Source organism: Tasmannia lanceolata, unplaced genomic scaffold (genome assembly GCF_043159265.1).
Source record: "Tasmannia lanceolata isolate RefF3 unplaced genomic scaffold, GAP_Taslan_0.1 ptg000002l, whole genome shotgun sequence".
Classification (NCBI taxonomy): Eukaryota; Viridiplantae; Streptophyta; class Magnoliopsida; order Canellales; family Winteraceae; genus Tasmannia; species Tasmannia lanceolata.
In genome coordinates, this window is record NW_027518679.1 from 31,894,528 (window position 1) to 31,915,205 (window position 20,678).

General features: G+C 37.1%; 1 protein-coding gene across 1 annotated transcript in view; it reads left to right on the forward strand.

Annotated features, from left to right (window-relative positions):
• The first annotated feature begins 314 nt into the window (after positions 1-314).
• The window catches only part of LOC143869802 (protease Do-like 2, chloroplastic), a 44,123-nt gene continuing 23,759 nt past the window's right edge, over positions 315-20,678 (forward strand). Inside the window, exons 1-7 of the mRNA XM_077376363.1 lie at positions 315-602; positions 4,558-4,731; positions 7,203-7,256; positions 9,024-9,097; positions 9,274-9,337; positions 9,626-9,670; positions 15,168-15,275. Coding sequence (XP_077232478.1) covers positions 411-602; positions 4,558-4,731; positions 7,203-7,256; positions 9,024-9,097; positions 9,274-9,337; positions 9,626-9,670; positions 15,168-15,275 — 711 coding nt within the window. The 5' untranslated portion in view covers positions 315-410. The remainder of the gene's footprint in view (positions 603-4,557; positions 4,732-7,202; positions 7,257-9,023; positions 9,098-9,273; positions 9,338-9,625; positions 9,671-15,167; positions 15,276-20,678) is intronic.

A 20,678-nucleotide genomic window follows, 5' to 3' on the forward strand; every position in this document is an offset into this window, starting at 1 on the left:
GTGTCCGATGAAAAGGGCCCATTAATCATTTCCCAAAAAAAAATACTAGGGCACAAGTTGATGGCATGCCCTTATTTGCAAAATTAACTGAAACTTGATATCTCTCTTTCAAATTGTCAAATTAGAATACTCTTTGGGCGATGAAAAATTCGCACCCCCTATAGGATAATTCGCGCCCCTGGAACGTGATGAAGCGTTAAAGTCTGCTGGAAGATATTAAATTCGCACCCCCTATAGGATAATTCGCATCCAATTTAAATTTAACGTAATTCACGTCAACCAGGGTGCGAATTATCCTAAAGTGGGTGCGAATTTATCATCACCGGCACTCTTCAGACAGTTTATCCGAACCCTTCATCCATTTCATTTCCACTCTTCTTCTTCTTTCTTCGATTCTCTTCATTCCATCAATGGCGATTGTAGCAGCACCAATCACCTTCCCCTCTTTTCTCTCCTTCACCGAAACCTCTCTTTCCCTCCCTTTCTCTTTCTTTCATTGCCCGATTGGTTCTTTGCACAGAACCTTTTGCTCTGATAAACCCTTACATTCTAGAACAAAATCGTTCAGGAAAGGTTCCTCTCAGAAAACCACAGAAGATGAGGTAAGGCTTTTATTCTGCCCTAATTTTCTTTCTTTCGTTGTTGTAATCAAATGTTTCATAACAATGTAACAACCTGGGAATGAATTACTGTTTTATCATTATTATTTTTCCATAGTGAGTAGGCACTATTAGGGTTAATATAAAATTAGCCCAAACTTAGTGGGAATTCCCTAATTTTTCAACCTGGTAATGTATTACTGTTTGATGATTATTGTTTTCCATAGTGAGTGAGCTCTATTAGGTTTAATTGAAAATTAATCCAAACTTAGTGGGAATTTCCTAATTTTGCAACCTGGGAGTGTATTACTGGTTGATGATTATTATTTTTCATAGTGAGTGAGCGTTATTAGGGTTAATTGAAAGGAAAAACAACAACATACTGATGCTAGGTCACACCCAAAAAGATTACAAATGAGCAACTCATGCCACACCATCAATTTTAAACTAGAAACACCAAAATTTGGTAAGGGATCAGCCCTATCGTTTCATTCGCAATGAATGTTGAATAACACTCAAACTGGAATCAAATGTCCTTTATCTCTCTAAAGTATTGTTAGAACCTCCACCATAATTTTAGAACACCCCTACCTCCACCATAATTTTAGAACACCCCTGCGTCATCATGGACTCACCCGGGTCGACTCCCGTTTCCCTTGGCCGCATTCCGCATTCCGCATTTTGCCCAAGTGAGTCCATAAAAACTCCTTTGACACTGACACTCCCGAGTTATGATTACGTCAACCGAGTACTCAACTTAGTACTCGACCTTGTCGTGCACTCGTGTCGAGTCGACTAGGATTTTCTTCGACCGCATTGACCCTCGTCTGTGTTTTGAAACACTGACCTCCACAGGGGAATTGACTCCTCTCGAATCCATCTCATACGGTTAAGGGAGTCACCTTCAACCTAGATTTTTTATGGGTGGAACTAAGGAGCAAGCCTGATCCTGCTCCAGATATTAGGGAACCTTTGGTTAATGGAGTTGCGTTCAACCTAGAACTTTGACGGGCTTAACTGAGGAGCAACCTTGATCCTGCTTCACACTGCTCTCACTTCTGCCTGAACAATGCTAGATCTTGGGGAACCTTTGGTTATTCGTTGGATTCGTAGGTATGGCATGATAAGTTTTAATTGAGGTCTCATTCGTAGGAAGGCATAATGATGTGCATCGACAATGGTAAGGACATTGAATTTTGAGAAGACAAGTGACTGCTAGATGAACCCATTTGCTTGTCTTATCTCGATCTTTACGTGGTTGCTGTTAACGGAGGTGCTAAGTTGCCAGACATGGTGAGCTTGAATGGCGATAAGGTGGATTGGAAATTGAAATTGTGACGCTACTTCAAAGATCAGGTGGAACACTTTCTGATGATGTTGGAGAGGCTCCATCAAACATATGTTTCTCCTCATCAAGCTGATAGAAGATGCATACCTTCTCTTTTAAGTCTTACTTTAGTCTATTAACTTCGTAGCCCGGCATAATGTTCGCCAGAGCGCTTGCTTTGTGTGCCTCCATCCCTCCTCGGGCCGTGGCTTTCAGTTGGACCACTATCTTGGAAAGCATCAACACTCGCTACGTGCATTTGAGAAAGAAAATCAGGTTGGCCAGCCGATCTGAAGGGGAATATTCTGCTCATATCTTCATCCATTTCAAGACAACCTATGCGATCTAGTTTGCCATCTTCAAATGTTTTGTTCATAGTTTCAAAACTCCCCTGCGTCATCTTCAACTCTCTCAAGTTGTCTCCCTTTAACCTTGCCCGCGTTCTTGCTCGAGTCTGCATTTTTCTGTGGAAAATCTCTAAAACTTGGCAAAAGAGGAAAATTTCTGTGGTGCGTTCCTCCATTCACAATTTTGTGGGAAATTTGGTTAGAGAAACAATATAATTTTCAGGAATAAGGAGAAAAGCATAGGAGTTCTTATCAATTGTATTGAAAAATCCTCCTTTGGGCTGAAACCCAAATGGAGGGATGGACATTCTCCATCTCTGAATTGATAGTGAAATGGAGAGAGATTGCTTGGGACTGATCCATCCCCCTCAAAATCATAGCTTAATGGGTTCCTTCTCTTCCCAATGAAGCTGCTTTTAAAGTTTTTGGGAAGCACATTTGGGTAGAAGGCGATTCTTCCACTGTCATTGCTTGGGCATTGAAGAATAGTGACAGGCCTTGGAGGTTTGCAAATTACATTATGCACACCAAAGATTTGGCTGCAAGCTTAGATATAAGATTTAGTTTTACCCCTCGCCCTGACAGCTCAGTGGCTGATTTTTCTTTCATACCCTGTCTTGCAATCACGTAAGCCTCGTGCACTGGGCCACCCTTTTTACCCTGTCTTGCAATCGCTAGGCCTCGTTCTAGTCTTGCTTGTGCCTTGCTTTTACTTTTCTTTTTTCTGGGACCCCTCATCCTTTTGGCTTTTCTTCTTCCTTTTTTTCTCAATATAATCGGCCTTACTTAAAAAAAAAAAAGGAAAAAAGAAAATTAGAAAAATTTAAAAAATTGAAATTTTTTAAATAATAAAAAACTAATGTTAAAAAGGACACATATAATGAGATTATCGGGATATTGTCGCGATCTATGATTTGGCCGACACTTCGAATTTACTGCCGACTCACTTACCTGTCGTGTCCGACACGATACCCGTGTCCACACATGTCGACACTCCTTTGGACACTTTTGCTTGTATTGTTGGAAGTGTTAGACTTAATGTAGGTGTGTGGACATGTTTTTGTCGTGTCAAGTGTGACATTCTGTTTTTTATTGAATATTGTGTTTACCTCATTTAGACAACTCATATCCATGTCGAAACTAGACACACGAATCCATATCCACAAATCATGATTACATATACTTTCTATTTTTGCCGTGTCCCCGTTTCTAAAGTTTGAGGGTTTGCCGTGTCCGACACTCCGTGTCCGTGTCGACACGCGACACTCGTGTCCGTGTCCACAAGTCATAGGTCGCTGTAATATCCTGGGGAGACCACATTATACTTATTGTTGTGAAAAGTTCAATTTCTTGTCATATTATCACAAAATTGTCGATTTGTATAAATGTTTGGGCATTTCGGTATAAATTCATTTTACCGGAGATAATGTAACTTGTTTTCAACTCACAGCGAAGCTGCCGTTACTTAATTTTGATCATTTCTTTTCTTTTCCATAATGCATAACCTTCGCTGATTTTTCTTTCTTTTTTGTGTGTGTGTTTGGGGGGGGGGGGGGCATGCTATTAGATGGATTTAACAGTTGATCGGCTTCCTTTGATGCCCGAATACAGAGTTCACTGGGATTTTGGGGACCCTCTTTTTTCTGTTTACCTTTATATACCTGTGGAGATCGAGGCTGCGGGGTCTCATCCCGCCGTCGCCTCGAGGGTCCCACAGACTGAATACCCAACATGCATGTAATAGCTAATAATATCATCAATTGCTTGGCCTACCAAGGCAGAGGAGTTAAGGAACTTTATTCTTGATTGTGCTCCTCTTAGCTCTTATAACTATGTTGTTTTACGTTTATTTCTTCCAGTGTTTTCTCTCTCCCTCTCTCTCAGTATGAAGTCATTTATTTATTTTTTTCTTTTTTGAAAAAGAAGACTCCACAGCAGTGTAGCATGCATTCTCTAGGAGTTACAACTAATATATAATCTATGTAATGTAAGTTCCTAAACATCAAACTTTGAAGTTTAAGATTTAAATCTTGAATGGACTGCTGACACCATGTAAAGGAAAACATTAGAGAGAAGGTGCTACTCTATTTACTGGATATTAGTAGAGTATCATACTGCTAGAGATTTCCATTTGCCACTGTCTGCGTTATAATACATGGTTTTGTTCCCAACATATATCTCAAATTCTTCTTTGTTTTATTATGATCTGTTCTCTTACTTCTCATCAGAGTGGTCAGTAAATTAATTTTGCCTTTTCTCCTGAACATGCATTTACATTGTTCAGATTAAATCTGTTTCCCTGAAGAGGTTTCCTAGAAGATCAAAAGATGATAGACATAATTTGCCGCCAGATGGTGCTAAGGGGGAGATGGGACGATCTCAGTCAATTGTATCTAAATCACTTGGCCTTCAGAAGAAAGACATGAAGGGGTTCATGCATGATCTGAAGGAACAACAGGCATGGTCACTGGCCGTATCTGAAAACATTTAGATTACATTTGAATGTACATAGAGCATTTCACTGATTCTTTTCATAGTATTTTTTGTGTTGATTCTGTATCACTATCAAAGTAAGAAATCTGCAAATGGAATTGTTTCTCTTGTTAAATCCTTGGAGTTATCTTCTGATATCAGTCTGAAAAATATGGATTTGAATCCTTATTCAAGTCTAAAAATTAAACTATTAAAAAAAAAAAAAAAAATGGATTTGAAAACTTGCGGAGAGTACTTATTACTGCAAAATAGGATTGTTGCTTCCTTTGTATTTGAAAGTTGAAACTCTCTGAGAACGTGCTTCACCCATGTTTTTTTTGCCTTTTTGGAGTTCATGGCTTGATATTGAACCTGTCACTGTGTTATATTTCTTACTGCTTTGCTGTATAAATTTTGTCTTTAGGATGGCTCACTACTTGAATTTTTGTCTTTTGTCACCCTTACTTCGTACTAAGTCAACATTACTATAGGAAGAGATGAGTTCTAGATGTTATGTAAGTCAGCCCCTTTCTTTTATCCTGACTTTACATTCAGATTCTCTTTGTATTTTCTGGTTATGACATTCTAAGATAACTCAACTCAACTCAACTCAACACAACAAAGCCTTTGTCCCAAACTAGTTGGGGTCGGCTAGATGAATCATTTAGAAAAATTTCATGAAGAATGTGAAAGGAATCTATCCTGCTCTAATCCTGGCTCTAGTTGGGTTCTTCTACGTGTATCATTTTCTTCAATCCTATCCTATCCAAGGTCATGTTCTCTGTTATGTTCCTAGCTATCAAGTCTTTCCTCACTGTTTCTACCCAAGGTTCTTCTACGTGTATCATTTTCTTCCATTCTATCCTATCCAAGGTCATGTTCTCTGTTATGTTCCTAGCTATCAAGTCTTTCCTCACTGTTTCTACCCAAGTTGTTTTCGGTCTGCCCCTACCTCTTTTTACTCCATCAATTTGGCACGAGTCGCCTCTTCTCACCGGAGCATCCAAAGGCCTACATTGGATATGTCCAAACCATCTTAAACGGTGCTCTCTCATCTTCTCCTCAATTGGTGCCACCCCCACCTTTTTACGAATGTCTTCATTTTTAATTCTATCTAACCTTGTGTGGCCGCACATCCATCTAAGCATTCGCATCTCCGCTACACTCATCTTATACACATGTTGCTTCTTGGTGGCCCAACATTTTGAGCCGTGCAACATGGCTGGCCTCACAACAGTCTTATAAAACTTTCCCTTCAACTTGGTAGGGATTTTACAGTCGCACAAAACTCCTTAGGCAAGCATCCACTTCAACCAACCTGCTCTTATTCTATGGTTTACATCCTCTTCAATCTCTCCTTCCTTATGTAGAATTGAACCAAGATAGCGAAAGATATCCCTCTTAGGTACCTCCTGTCCAGTCATATTTACTACATCCTCATCCCGCCTCCTTACATTACTAAAGTTGCATTCCATATATTCCATAAATTTCGGTCGCCAAAAACTATGAAAATCTGGAAAAAAAGTAAATTTGCCTGAAATTTCGGGATTTCGGCCGAAATCCAAGACAGACACCGAAACAAGGTACTTCCGGTGTTGGACCTAGCCAGACGAATTTTTTTTTTTTGAAAAATGACAAATATATTCATACTAGCTAACTTACAATGGGGACCAGTAGTCCCACCAGATTTACATAGTATAAGATGCCCAGGAACAATCTCCTTGGCTCAAACTAAAATCCATTACTCTTTACAGTACCCAGTAACCTTAGTCAAATCCAGCAAAAAGTGCCACATCAAAGCTCTTCCTTTCTACTCCAAACTATGTGCAGATTTTACACTCCACCCTAACCGGACGAAATTTAAAACCATGATTTTGCCCACCATTAAAAAAAAAAAAAAAAAATTACAGTGAAGCATTTTCATCTTCATCTCAATTGGAATTGTACTTCTATACATAAGGCACGTTCTAGATAGTTTAGCAAAGTGGATGTGGTACATGTGGATAATGGTAATCCAAGCAAGAAGAGAAAGATATGCCCCCCTATGTTGTTCAAAACAACAGGATTTGATGTTTATCTTATTCCTAATCCTATTATTTATAGCTTGGAATACCATTTTTTGGACCAGAGACAAACAAAATAAACAAGAAGAGGGCCATAAGGATGATCCTACGTTCGTTTTCGCCCTGCCCTGATGATGCGCTTCTAGCTCGTGGAGCTACATACCGGAAAAAGAACTATTACTTTGAGAAGAGAATTGTTGGTTTGACCAACGATTATGTTGATGATTTGTCAGTAGATTTTGTCTTCAATTATGTTGGTAATTTCATATTCATATTCTATATTCAATTATGTTGGTCTAGCTTGTAAGTAAATTTTATTTTCTTGTGTTCTACTTTTTCCCATGTCATGCTGCAGTGACTGTTTGAGCACTAAGAAATGATACCATATTTTCAGGTTATCGACTCTGGAAGTCTTCAAGATGCAACTTTCCTCAATGCTGTTGTGAAGGTAGTCCTTATGGCTTGTGATTTCTTTCATTGGATGATTGTTGATGAGTTGTAGTTGTCAATTGTTTTATTTAACAAGTACTTATCAGTGGTTCTTTATTTAAATTGCCTGAAGTCTGTTTTCTTGAGTTTTAGCTTGGTCCTCTCTCTCTCTCTCTCTCTCTCTCTCACACACACACACACACACACACACACACACACACACACAGTTTATGTCAGTTTGTATGAATGTATGCATGTATGGATATATCATATATCTATATTTATGTTTATATACCTACATGCGTTTGCACATATATAAGGTGGCTTGTAACGTGTAACAAGTACAACTCACATTAGCACCTTCACAAAATTTCAATGGACATACGTTACCCCTATTTCAAAGGCAAACAAGTGATTGTTTTCAGTTTTTTAATCTTTGTGAAAGTAAAATCTCATAATTACAAAAATACCACTTTGCATTTTCACCCTTCTATTAAAACCCAAGAGGAAAAAAGCTCGTCCCTCCTCTTCACACCAATCTTATTTCACAATGAAATCCTAATGTCAGATATCCAGCTGTGAAACTAGGGCTGAGCCAGCAGTATACTGGCTGCAAAGGCCGGATGTGTCAAATTCTTCTTTCATCTTCCAACACTCCTCGACATCGACCACCATTTCCACTTCTTCTTCACCCATCCCATGATGCTCTTAACACAGACAAGGATGTTGCTCATTGCTGTTTTTTTTGGGATCCATGTAGAGACAATTTTCTCTTTTTCAGTTTTCCTTTTTGATCGACAATATTGCTACCGATTTCACGCATCCTTCTTGCTCACCTTCACTTCCAAATTCTGAACTTTCTCTTGTAACACCAATCTTGATATTTCCATATTCCAACTAGTCGTCCTCCGCCAAACCTTCTTCCTCTTCCCAATCTCTTAACATAAATTTAATCCCTTAGGAACACCTCTATCCCAAAAAACATGTTTTTTCATACAATTTAGTGTATTATCTCTGAAGCAGATTATCATGACATTTCAATTCTATGCTCCTCTTCTTATGTTGCAAAGAATCTTTTTCCTTTTTTTTTCGAACATGTATTTCATTGATAACAAAAACAATACAAGAAGCTGAGAAAGAGCATGAACATGAAGCTAAAAGAGGCTAAGAAAGCCCAGCATTACAATATTGGCATCTCTTCCAAATTGTAAATTCTGTACACGTAACACCAAATTTGCAAGTGTGTCAGCTTGGGCATTTTCTTCCAAATGAATGTGAGAAAAGTACGCTCCAATCAAGCAGCAATATCCAACATCTCTCTAAAAAAGTATTTGAATCTCCAAGAATCCTGCTTAATCCACTATGGGTAGCGGAACAATTGTACCCTCCCTATGGGTTGGGCTTGCTTCTGCCATCAAACTTTAGCTTAATCCACCCTTTGGAAGGGGCCTCTAGACATCCAGAGGGAAAGTAAGGGTCTAGTAGTCCATGGAAATAAGTCAAATAACAATCCAGTCTTTGATAATATCCTGTAAGGAGATGTTAGAAAAAGCAGGGCATTTAGTTTGATATTATGCACAAAATCTTTACCTACGGTTACCATTCAAAAAAAAAAACACCTTTACCTCCGGTATTGATATTATGCATATTTTAGTTTTCAAAACATCAATACTCTCTGCTGCTGTACAGAATTGATTTGGTAATCGTTTGCACTTTAATTGCTCAATTTTCTGATGTGTCTCTTGCTTTTTTCTCATGATACTTGTCTGTTTCACATTTTGTCTAGGTTTACTGTACTCATACTGAGCCTGATTACTCCCTTCCTTGGCAAAAACAAAGACAGTATACAAGTACAGGAAGGCATGTATTGAACTCTATGGTTAATAGTGCTTGTAAAATGTAGATTTTATTCCCATGTTCCTCAAGTTGATCAATAGTTTCTTTTCTATTATATTCTTCTATTTTTTTTGAAAAGAAAAGAAAATTACTGGTTAACCATTGGAAAAACATTTGCTGATGCATTCTTAGTTATGCAGTGCTTTTATGATAGGGGATGGGAAGCTTTTGACAAATGCACATTGTGTTGAACATGGTACACAGGTATGAACATGATCTATTACTTCAAGTGAAACTGGATTTCTACATTGAAACATTTCAATTATTATCAACGAAAGCCTCTTCAAATTTCTTGTGCTTCTTTATGTTATGATGATCAATTTAAGATGCTTGTGGAGAAAGTTTCTCAAACTTCTAAATGTAATTCCCATCATAGATACAATTTTAACAATTGACCAATCATAACTGTTCCATTCTTATATTTGTCTTTTGCCATGATGATGCACTGTTAGATTTTACTGGCATTTCATTTAATCTTGTCAATCACTGCAGGTCAAAGTGAAAAGAAGGGGAGATGACACCAAATTTGTTGCTAAGGTATCTCACTTTATCAGTAAGGATAATTTTCTGTTTTGTTTGTGCCCCCTTGATTTTGGTTTTTCAGTAGGCTATGAACTAATGATATCCACATTTCAAAAAAAATAAAAAATGAACTTATGAGATCCTTTTCTCTACTATGCTTTCTTTTTTGTTAGATAAGCTGCATTTGTTCTCTACTAAAGTTGTTTCAATATGATATGCAAGTGAGATCCTTTTCTCTACTATGCTTTCTTTTTTGGTAGATAATCTGTTTTTAATCTCTAGTAAAGTTGTTTCAATATCATATGCAAGCTCTGCATTCCAATCATTTTTTCATGGGTTTTTGCTCAACAAACTTCTTGGCCTGGTGGTATATGTATGTAACTCGTTTATTTCATTTATTATTTTTTTGTGATTTTTATAGGGATTCTATCAAATAAAGTATTGCTTCAACTACTATAAAATCTTTAAAAGTTTTAACTACATTTTTGAACTACTAATGTAATGATGTAATTCGAACAAAGTAAAATTTTAAAAAATCATTTCATAAAAGCAATTGAATTATCTGTAAACTGACATCAATTCTCCACTAAGTCTTAGAATATTAAGGTCATTTAACTTGTGTCCCTAGCTCTATGTCCAAAAAAGTATGGTTCAAGTGTTGGACTTGAAATTTTATAAAAAAAATGGCATAATAGCAAAATCCCTCATTAAAATAAGAAGACAAAGAAATCGGGTGGTTACAATCACGTTATCCCCTAAAGAAAAAGGAATAAATATAAAAAGACAAATCCCTAAATTTTATGGGATAAAAATGACTCTTGAGAAGGGAGAAGTGACTCGTCCACTTTTCAAAAAGAAGTTACATAAGATCCCACAAAAAGGGAAGTGGAGATCGTGAAGTTGAGAAAAAAGGGGTGAGGTGACGATTGCCAACCACTTCAAGAGAATTCTGTAAATAGACGGAAGAGCCTTTAGCAAAGGGACCTGGTCTTTTAGGAAAAAAAGCTACGCGAAAGGAGAAACTGAAGAAAAAGAAGAGAGAAATGTGAGAAAAGATTTGGGCTAACAGTTTCTTTTTTTCTTCTTTCTTTCTTTCGTAGATTTTCTCCGGGGAAGAAGACATTTATCTTTCATTAGAAGGATGAAGAAAATCCCTTTAGAATCTCTTGCAGAGACTTTCTGAAGGTCCTTTTAGGATCTCTTTCCAGAGACTACCTAAAGGGAGAAGACTTTTATCTTCCGGGAGAAAGATGATAAAAACGGCAGTTTCCCCCTAAAGATGATAAAGACGGTGGTTTCCCCAAAAGAAAGAAGACCTTTCTCCTTAGGGAGAAAAAAGAAAATCTCTTTAGAATCTCTTTCAAGAGACTTTCTAAAGGTCCCCTTAGGATCTTGTCTCAGAGACTCCCTAAAGGGAGAAGACCTTTCTCTTTCATGAGAAAGATGATAAAGACGGCGGTTTCCCCCCAAAAGTTAAAGACGGCGGTTCCCCTAAAAGAAAGAAAGCCTTTCTCCTTTGGGAGAAAGAAGAAAATCCCTTTAGAATCTCTTTCCAGAGACTCTCTAAAGGTCCTTTTAGGATATCTTCCTAGAGACTCCCTAAAGGGAGAAAGACCTTTTTCTTCCAGGAGAAAGACCTTTCTCTTCCAGGAGAAGGATGATAAAGATGGCGGGTCCCCAAAGGCTTGATGAAGAAAGTTTGGGAAAATGAAGAAAGTCCCAAGGACAAAGAAATTACATCCGAAAGGATCTGTTAACAAAAAATCAGATCTTTCTAGAGGATAATTAACTAAAATTTGTAGTTAGATAGGGACCTCTTGATGGATAATCAGAGGTATTTTTCTTTTTTCAAGAAATGTAATTAACGGCCAATAAATCCGGAAGTGTACGATCCCTACCAAAATTATTTAACCTCTTCTCGCAAGAGGGAAATTTGATCCCAATGCATTTTATGTTTGTGATTATCTTTTTTCATGCATGCGAAATTTGTTGCGACCATCAAGTCTTCAAAAAGCAATTGAGCTCTTAATAAAGAGACATCATCTATTTCACTAGGCATATGTGTATATATTTTTTCCTTTTAAGATTTGTCCAGTTTCTATCAAATGAACAATGTTGTTGTAAACTGCAGTGGAATCTTTCAATCCAATCTACATAGTGTAAAATTAAAAATTTAGAGTAATTTAACTTGAGTCAAAAGTTCATTTAACTCTATTAAGTTTGGATGAGGAAACCTTCTCACAAGTAGCTTATCAACACTAGGAGTGCTCTCGATGCTATTTCCTTCCACTTTCAAAATAGAACACTAACTGAAACTCTCCAGAATTTCTCTCAAAGGCCCACTAGATAATAGATAAATTAATTTCCCTCTCCAAATGCCAAGGAATGGATCTTTCAAAGTGCCATACCTTGTCCCCTATTCCCCGAATAGATCTAACAAAGATGCAGCCAAGACCCAGAGGATTCCAATTCTCTTTAGAAGATACAAACACACCATGGCTGCCTACTTGCACTGGATGAAAAGACGAGTCACCAATTTCTCAGCTTCCGTATGTAAGAAACCCATATTCTCAAGTCTCAATTCCTTCTTCATTAATATGTCACAAGTGTTTGTACTTTTTGCAAAACTGTCCAACAAAAGCCTTGATTCTAGGGGAGACTCAGGCACCCCACCCAATGGAAAGCTTAGAGGCTGTTCTGAAGATCTCAACAAGAAAATAGTAATAAAGACTTGACCTGAAAACACCATTGATATTCCACACAGATATTCTTGTATAACCCAGTTAAGGAGATACATACACGGAGGTTGTCCTAGCAACTATGTTGCCGGGCTTGTGAAAAAATGCATTTATTCTCATCATTTATTTCATTGATGAAAAAGTCAAACCTTATCACTTATGTCTCAACTCCTAGAAACATGATTTAGTGTCACTCATTCATCTCAAACGAGACCTAATTAGTAATGGATTCCTTAATGGTGCATGAGTAAGTATGCACAAGGTTTTAAAATTTGGTTTTGGTCGGGATGGAAACAAAAACATTTCAGTTTCAGTTGTAAATTTCGGTGGAAATCTTGTAAAATCATGGAAATGTATGGAAAATTGGAAATATATGCAAATGATGAAATTTTAAGATGGAGCTTCGGGAAACACTAGGAATAAGCACAAATACATACTTAGAAACCATAAATTAATCAAGAAGACCATCCATAATGGCTTAATCACATCGGGCACGTAGTGACATGCGTGTCGCATATGTCTGAAACAATAAAGTCGGTTAAGAAGTACAATGTAATGAAGTATAAGAAAGTACAATGACTAGTCTCCCCTCCAAGGACCCCAACTCTATGTCAATACCACATAGAGTTACGAAATATTATTGCTCCCATGCCGATCTGAGATCCCATGCATAAGATACTGTTACTTTGTTGTGCAGTTCAATGATGCTATCTACCAAATATTATTCTCCACATTAATGAAATTAAATGAAATGCAAGTAAAACGGCTTACAAAAAAAGCTTCCCCTTTCTGTGCTTAGTATGATGCTTAGGTTTTGAAATTTGAAATTCCCTTGGCTCTTCACACTGAAATGAAAAGTTAGCCCACCTTTGATTCAACTAAGATGGGCCCACAATGCATGTTGACAAAGATTAAAAATCTTAAAATTTTCTACCTTTTTGCAATTGGTATTGGCACTGCTATTTGCACCGTTTTACATCCGAATTGAAATTTATCTATAAATACAGCAAATCAAAGGTTGAAAACAGGGCCTTAGTAAAACTAAAAATGTTTCAAACCGAAAATAGGGCCTTAGTGAAAAAATATCAAAGAAACACGTTTTAAGGAAAAAATTCTAAACTTTTTAGGGTTTTCCAAAACAGAATTTTTCAGAAGAAATTTCAAACTTTTTTAGCATTTCCCAAAACATGGTTTTCCAGGAAAAAAATCCATGGAAAAGCAGGAAAAATGTGTTTCTTTGATTTGCAGTGTTTTTTCGACTTACAGTAGATTAAGGCCGTTTTTTTTTTTTTTTTTTTTTTTTTTGAGAAAAAATAGCTCCAGACACTGTATCATAACATCTTTCCATTTTTGTTGTTGTTTACTTTCAAATATTTCGATTGAATTTTGGGAATTTCGGAAATTTTGGTTGAAATTTCGAGATTTTGATGGAAATGATGAAGTAGAACGGTCTATTGAGATTTTGCTAGGTGGGGATGGAAACGGAAACATTTCAGTCATTGCATGTCCGTTTTGGTTGAAATTTAAAACCATGAGTATGTACATGACCTCACCGAAACCGAGGAGCATAGAAAAGGAGCAATATTGAAAAGCATTATCCTCATCCGTCAGTTGTGTCTGCATGCTTTCCATCAGATTGTGCCTTGTGCCTAAGCACATGTAATGAATTAGACACATTCAGGTTAACCTTATAAAGAAATGATTAGTTTTCAAATGGTGGCTCCTTTCTCCCTATTCTTGATAGTATGGATTTTTAAAGTGCGATGTAAAAAAAATCCATAAACAATGGAGTTGATCCTAGTAGTTCCATTTGCAACAAATGTTGATCTCTATTAGTTGTTTCCATTTCTCCAGAAATTGCATATTATTTAGAAACTATCCAGTATTTATTTTAAAAAAATACTGCATTTTCAGGTGGTCATTGATTTATCAGCAGCACACAGGGAAATTAAGTGTCTGCGACTTCTGTGTGTCTTATCTGGTCACCATCCTTTTTTTTGTCACATCTCACATGTGTTAATTTTTTTTAATATTCTGTTAAACATATCTAATGGTCAAATTTGGATATGCCTCATTCCAGACTAGTATTGGGTATAGACTATAGAGGCCTATTGTTCCAAACTTAGTTTAAAGGCGATATTGGAAAATTTCATCTGATGGGTCTGGCTATGTTTTCTTGCCATGAGGCATATCGTCTGTTAGTTTTCGATCGGGTCAATGGGGCACATTTTCATAGTTCTGTTTGTTTTCAAGGACATTGACTCGCTGAAGAAATCCGGAAGCATATCTGAATAAATTCAGGGTACATTTTTAGGCTGCAGACACGAGTCTTATTTGAACACCTGTCTTTGCTTTTCTTGGTCCCAATTTTTTTACAAAATTGTAGACCAGTGATTTTCTGAGTTTTATCCATTTTGCTCCTCTAACTATTACACATTGCTAATATAATTCTTATATGTTAACTTTCTACTTGATTTTTTGATGATATATTTCATGTAGCTTTTTTGCATATTGGCAAAATTTATGTTGCTTCGGCTTTAGAACTGCTTTCTGTATGTGCTTTTTCCAATCCCTAAATTTGCTCTAGGTTTTAGATAGTCGCCTTGTTACTATTTCTTTGTGCTAGAGATGGGTAGGGTAGTTTTGGTTTTTGTTTCTTTTCGAGTGAATTTTTCTGAATGATTTGGTCTTCCAAGCTAAGTATCGTAGACACTTATTGAACATCAGGACTTGGATTTTGTGGCTAACAACTTCCTCAGTGATTTGCTGCACAGGTTTTAGCTAAAGGTGTTGAATGTGACATTGCTTTGCTTTCAGTAGAGAGTGAGGAATTCTGGAAAGGGTCCGAGCCACTCCGTTTTGGCCGCCTGCCATGTCTTCAGGTTATGATCCTATCCTCCATTCAGGAACTATTTCCAAGATGCTCTATTTTAAAGAAGAATTTATGTATTTTTTCTAGGGCTTTCCACTTGTTGTTTGTCTACCATGGAATGGATAGTGAAAGAAGGGAATTTCTGTTAATCACTAGGGAGCTTTTCTTTTGTTCCTTACAGGCTCAATACGAGTCATTCTGTAATGTACACTTTAAGGACCTGGAAATAACTTTCATCATTTAAAATGAAGGCTGAAGTCTTCTATACATAAATGGAATAGAACGGACAATAACCATAACTGCTATTTGTCTAAATGAAGAATTAATCGTTGATCATTCAAAATACATAACTACCCCTAATAATATAGACTATCACAACGTAAAACAACTTGTGAGTACTATAAAAATGAGACTGTGGAGTGGATTGAACTGAGGATGACATTATTGTCCTGCGAGTATTGTCAAGCCTCGTGATAATCTAAGGTAGATTCCACATAATCATTCGGAAGTGGGTTTTGGAGAAAAAATTCATTGGACAGGTACTAATGCTTCAACTCAACTCAACTAAGCTTTTGTCCCAACCTAGTTGGGGTCGTCTAATGAATCCTTTAGAAAATTTTCATGAAGAAGGTGAAAGAATCTACCCGGCTCAAATTGAACAAGTCTAATCCTGACACTAGTTGGGTTCGTCTACATGGATCATTTTCTTCCATTCTCTCCTAACCAAGGTCATGTTCTCTTTTGTGTTCCTAGCCATCAAGTCTTTCCTCACTGTTTCTACCCAAGATGTTTTCGGTCTGCCCCTACCTCTTTTTTTTGCTGCAGCAACTTGGCACGAGTCACTTCTTCTCACTGGAGCATCCAAAGGCCTATGCTAGATATGCCCAAACCATCTTAATTCGATCTAAAATTGTGTGGCCGCACATCCATCTAAGCATTCGCATCTCCGCTACACTCATCTTATGCACATGTTGCTTCTTGGTGGCCCGACATTCTGAGCGGTACAACATGGCTGGCCTCACAACTGTCTTATAAAACTTTCCCTTCAACTTGGTAGGTATTTTAGGGTTACACAGAACTCCTGAAGCATGCTTCTACTTCAACTAACTTGCTCTTATTCTGTGGTTAACATCCTCTTCAATCTCCCCTTCCTTCCCTAATTTCAAATATTAGCTATTGTTAATTCTCTTGCGGTGTGCTTTCAAATAAAGTATGTATAAAAAAACCAAGAAGTTAGCACTAGTCAAATAGTGTGCTTTCATTGGACAGTTACTGATACTTCTCTTGAGATGCCTTACCTTATCTGTATTTCAGAACTAAAGATGTATTGATATCTGTCACTTCGTTATCGACTGTAGAAATAGAAACCATATCCAAGATATGTCCCATAGGTTGTCGGAAACTCCTTGGGATGGTGGGAAACACATTTCTCTTGAAGCTTGTTTCATAATCGTTTCTGAAACTTGATAAAATAAAATTGGGGAAACGTTTCCAAAACGCATGGGAAACGCATTGGAAACATATGGGAAACTTATGTGAAACATGGGTAAAACACACGAGAGATGTATGGGAAATGCATGGAAAACTGATGTGAAATATGTGTGGAACTTACTGATTTTTTTTTTTGCAAAAAAGACAATAAAAATTGTGGAATTTATATTAAAAAGGAAAACAATAGCATATGTTGTAATAAAAAATGTAAATAGTAGAAAATTATGCTAAAAATAAAATAAATAAAGAACATAAATCATCTACGTATGTCTCTACTTAAATAAAAATTATGAAAAAATTATAAATGTATTTAGTAAAATCCTATAGGAATTTGGAATTAACAAATTTTAAATAAAGAAAAAACATATGTTTCATGTTTCCCTTGTGTTTCATATGTGTTCACCCCAACATTTCCACAGGTAGTATAGTGTTCCGCTTTGAGACATCAACCGCCTTTCTTATCTACCTTCCATGCCTTAATGTGGGTTCATATCCTTCGGTCATGATTTTAAATTTCCACCGAAAACGATACGAAACGACTGAAATGTTTCCATTTCCATCCTCACCAGTAGGGAATAAGAATTCCCACCTTATATCCATATAGTAATAAGGAAAAAGAATTGCACCAAAATAGTACTTAATTCTGATTGGATTATAGGATCCACCGAAACCAAAATCACAAGTGTAACAGTAGAATACTATATCGGTATGTGTTACATAATTATATTTATATGAATTGCATGTGAAACGTAGTACATGTATTATGTATAATTATTTATATGAATTATATATGAAATTTGGTTTGTGCCAAATTATCATACATGTGCGGCAATGCATGTGACTGGGTTTATCATTATGGATGGTTGTCTTGCTTATGTAATGGTTTCTATGTATGTATTTGTGCTTATTCTAGCACATAGTTGCAGGAAACGCCTAAGGTAAGTGGGAAACGCGTTTCCGAAACGGGTACGAAACGGATTTTAAAAAAAATGTGAAATGCTTGTGAAACACCAAGGAAATGCCTAGAAAATACCAAAACCATTTCGGGGAAACGTATGGATTCTTGGAAACGCGTTTCTAAGAATAGGAAACACACGTTTCCATATCTTGAAAATGCGTTTCCAAGAATGGGAAACGCTTTTTTTTTCTTTTCATGGAAACACGTTTTCTTGATTTTTTTTTTTACTTTTAAGGGTATATAAAGGGAACCCTTTAGTTTACCATCGACAACCCCATCTAGTCTAACAAGAGGAGTCATAAATACACTAAAGAGGGCCGTCCCTACTCCCTTGTAAAAAAGGGGCGAATATATACATTACATATGTTTTAAAGTTTTGAACGTTTCCCCTCGCGCTTTCCAAACGTTTCCCTCGTGTTTCCCAAATGTTTATCAAATGTTTCCCTTGCATTTCCCAAGACGTTTCCTAATGTGTTTCACATGCTTTTTTCTACCGTTTCCCGTTTCTCGTTTCCCCTTCAATTTTTTTTCACGCGTTTCCATTTCAGGTTTCGTTTCCGTATCCGTTTTCCGACCTTATAACTATGTTCTAGCATTTCCTAAAGTTTCATCTTTAGATTCTATCATTTGCATATGTTTCCATTTGTTTCCGTGATTTTACAAGATTTCCACTGAAACCAAAATGTTTCCATTTCCGTGGTAATTGAAACTGAAATTAAAATCTTGCCCTCGGTTACCTTCTAATTCGAGATATTGATTACACGCGTTTAAGGATCCTTGTCATTATTCATGTTCTCAGTTCGTGGAAGAGTTGTTTCCTGCAGTTTCATCCTCATTGAAGTTGATTGGCATCTCCCCACCCAACCCTTTGATCGATTTTTTTCATAACAATTCTTGTACCTATGCAGAAGGCATTTTCAATGCATAATCCTGCTTCTGAAATTCGTCACCCTTCATTCTCTCCATTTTTGTTTCATTTTTCTTTAGTGTCTTTAGTTAAACTGGCTTCGTGCACTCTGTACTTACTGCCCTTTCTTTATAATGCTTTTCTATCTTTGCCCTTCTTCTTGGCTGCACTTTGTCCTCAGAATATAGAGACTTCCTGCCCCGAAGTACCGAATTGGCAGGTTTACCCTCAGCCATTCCTTTTCTTAAACATATGAGCACCAATGCTATAGTTTTGTTTTCAAGTATTAGGTATCTCATTGGAAATTACTTTCCCACCATAGATCCAGAGACGATGATCTTTGTGGGAAGCAAACCTCTCTTGTACCCTGTTCTTATACTCTGCCTATAGTTATTACTGTTGAACTCTGAAGAATCCCCAAGGGAATAATCAGCTATTTCCATAGCAGAGTTCTATCAGAGGCATGATTGTCAAAATTAGTGAAAGTTTGTTGACTGGCGGGTAGCTAGTGAACTCATCCTGAGTATCAAAAGAACACATTGTTCTTTTGAAACCCACCCCTTTGGGATATGAGCTGTGAGGCCGCTTACCCCATCTATATCTTTCAAATACTGTGGCAACATTGGTTCCCTTATTCGCTTTGGTGACACCATGAGAATTTGGCAAGATAGGATCTTCAACATAGTAAGGCTTATGTACCGGATCCCCAATTGGTGAATCAAATGCACCAGGAGGAAGTGACTGGAATTCTATGCCAACTGGTGGGCCATCTTCATGATAATGCCTCCCTAATTGCCTTTTAACAGCACAAATAGCAGGAATTTCAATCTCATCCTGCAAATATAAATATCCCAATGACATCAGATCTCCCCTGTTCTTGACAGTTGACACCCTTGGTATTCATCTATGTAGAGTTGCTATCTGAGAGGGATACCTCGAAGTTAACAATCTGCCTTGTGAAGCTGAGATACTTCTTGGAGAAGTAACACCCATGGCGCTATAGTCTCTGGTAAGCACATATCGTCTCCTATTCTCACAAGCAAGAGCTGGAGCTGAATAATCCTGGCTATCGATCCTTCGGCTTTCTATATCTGTGAGATCAAAATGCGTATATTTCCCCTGTTTGGTGCTGCCACATGAATCCTGTCTAAGTCCACTGCCCTGATCCAGAATGAGACCATTTGAGTGATCTTGTTTCCCACTCACACAAGTTTCATCTTTCAACAAATTTTGTCCTTCAACCTTATATGAAAAAACCATCCCGAAATCTCTCTCTCTCTCTCTCTCTCTCTCTCTCTCTCTCTATATATATATATATATATATATATATATATATATATATATATATATATATATATATATGAGAAAACGGTTCCTACACATATGTGTAGAGCGTTCTCTACACACTAGCTTAAAATACAGTGGGGGCCCACATTGTTTGGGTGATCCAAGCCATCCATTTTAAAGGCCCTCACATAGATAGGGTGTCTACAAAAAATCAGATCCATAGGATCATCCCAACCCTACGATTTGTGGAGGTAAAATGGATGTCTTTAAACCTTCACAAATTAGTCCATTTTTTGCCTCCACAGTTCGAATGGTTAGGGTGATCCTATGGATCTGATTTTTTGTGGACACCCTATCTATGTGAGGGCCTTAAAAATGAATGGTTTGGATCACCCAAATAATGTGGCCCCCACTTGTATTTTAAGCTAGTGTGTAGATAACTTATCTACACATATGTGTAGGAACCGTTTTCTCTCTCTCTCTCTCTCTCTCTCTCTCTCTCTCTCTCTATATATATATATATATATATATATATATATATATATATATTGGTTTGACTAATAGTTGAAAACTTGCTGGTCAACTTAAAACCCAACTGAGTTAATCTGGTCTTTCCTTACCAAGTTTTTAATGTATAAAACCTAGCGAGTATTGTTAAAGCCTTCTGAGGGCAAACTCATTGAGTAGGAGCTTGAACTGTAAATTTTCTTTTGGGTTTGTGACCTTTTTTCCTGCTCATCTCTGATTTTTCGAGCAGAATAAATTTTAAA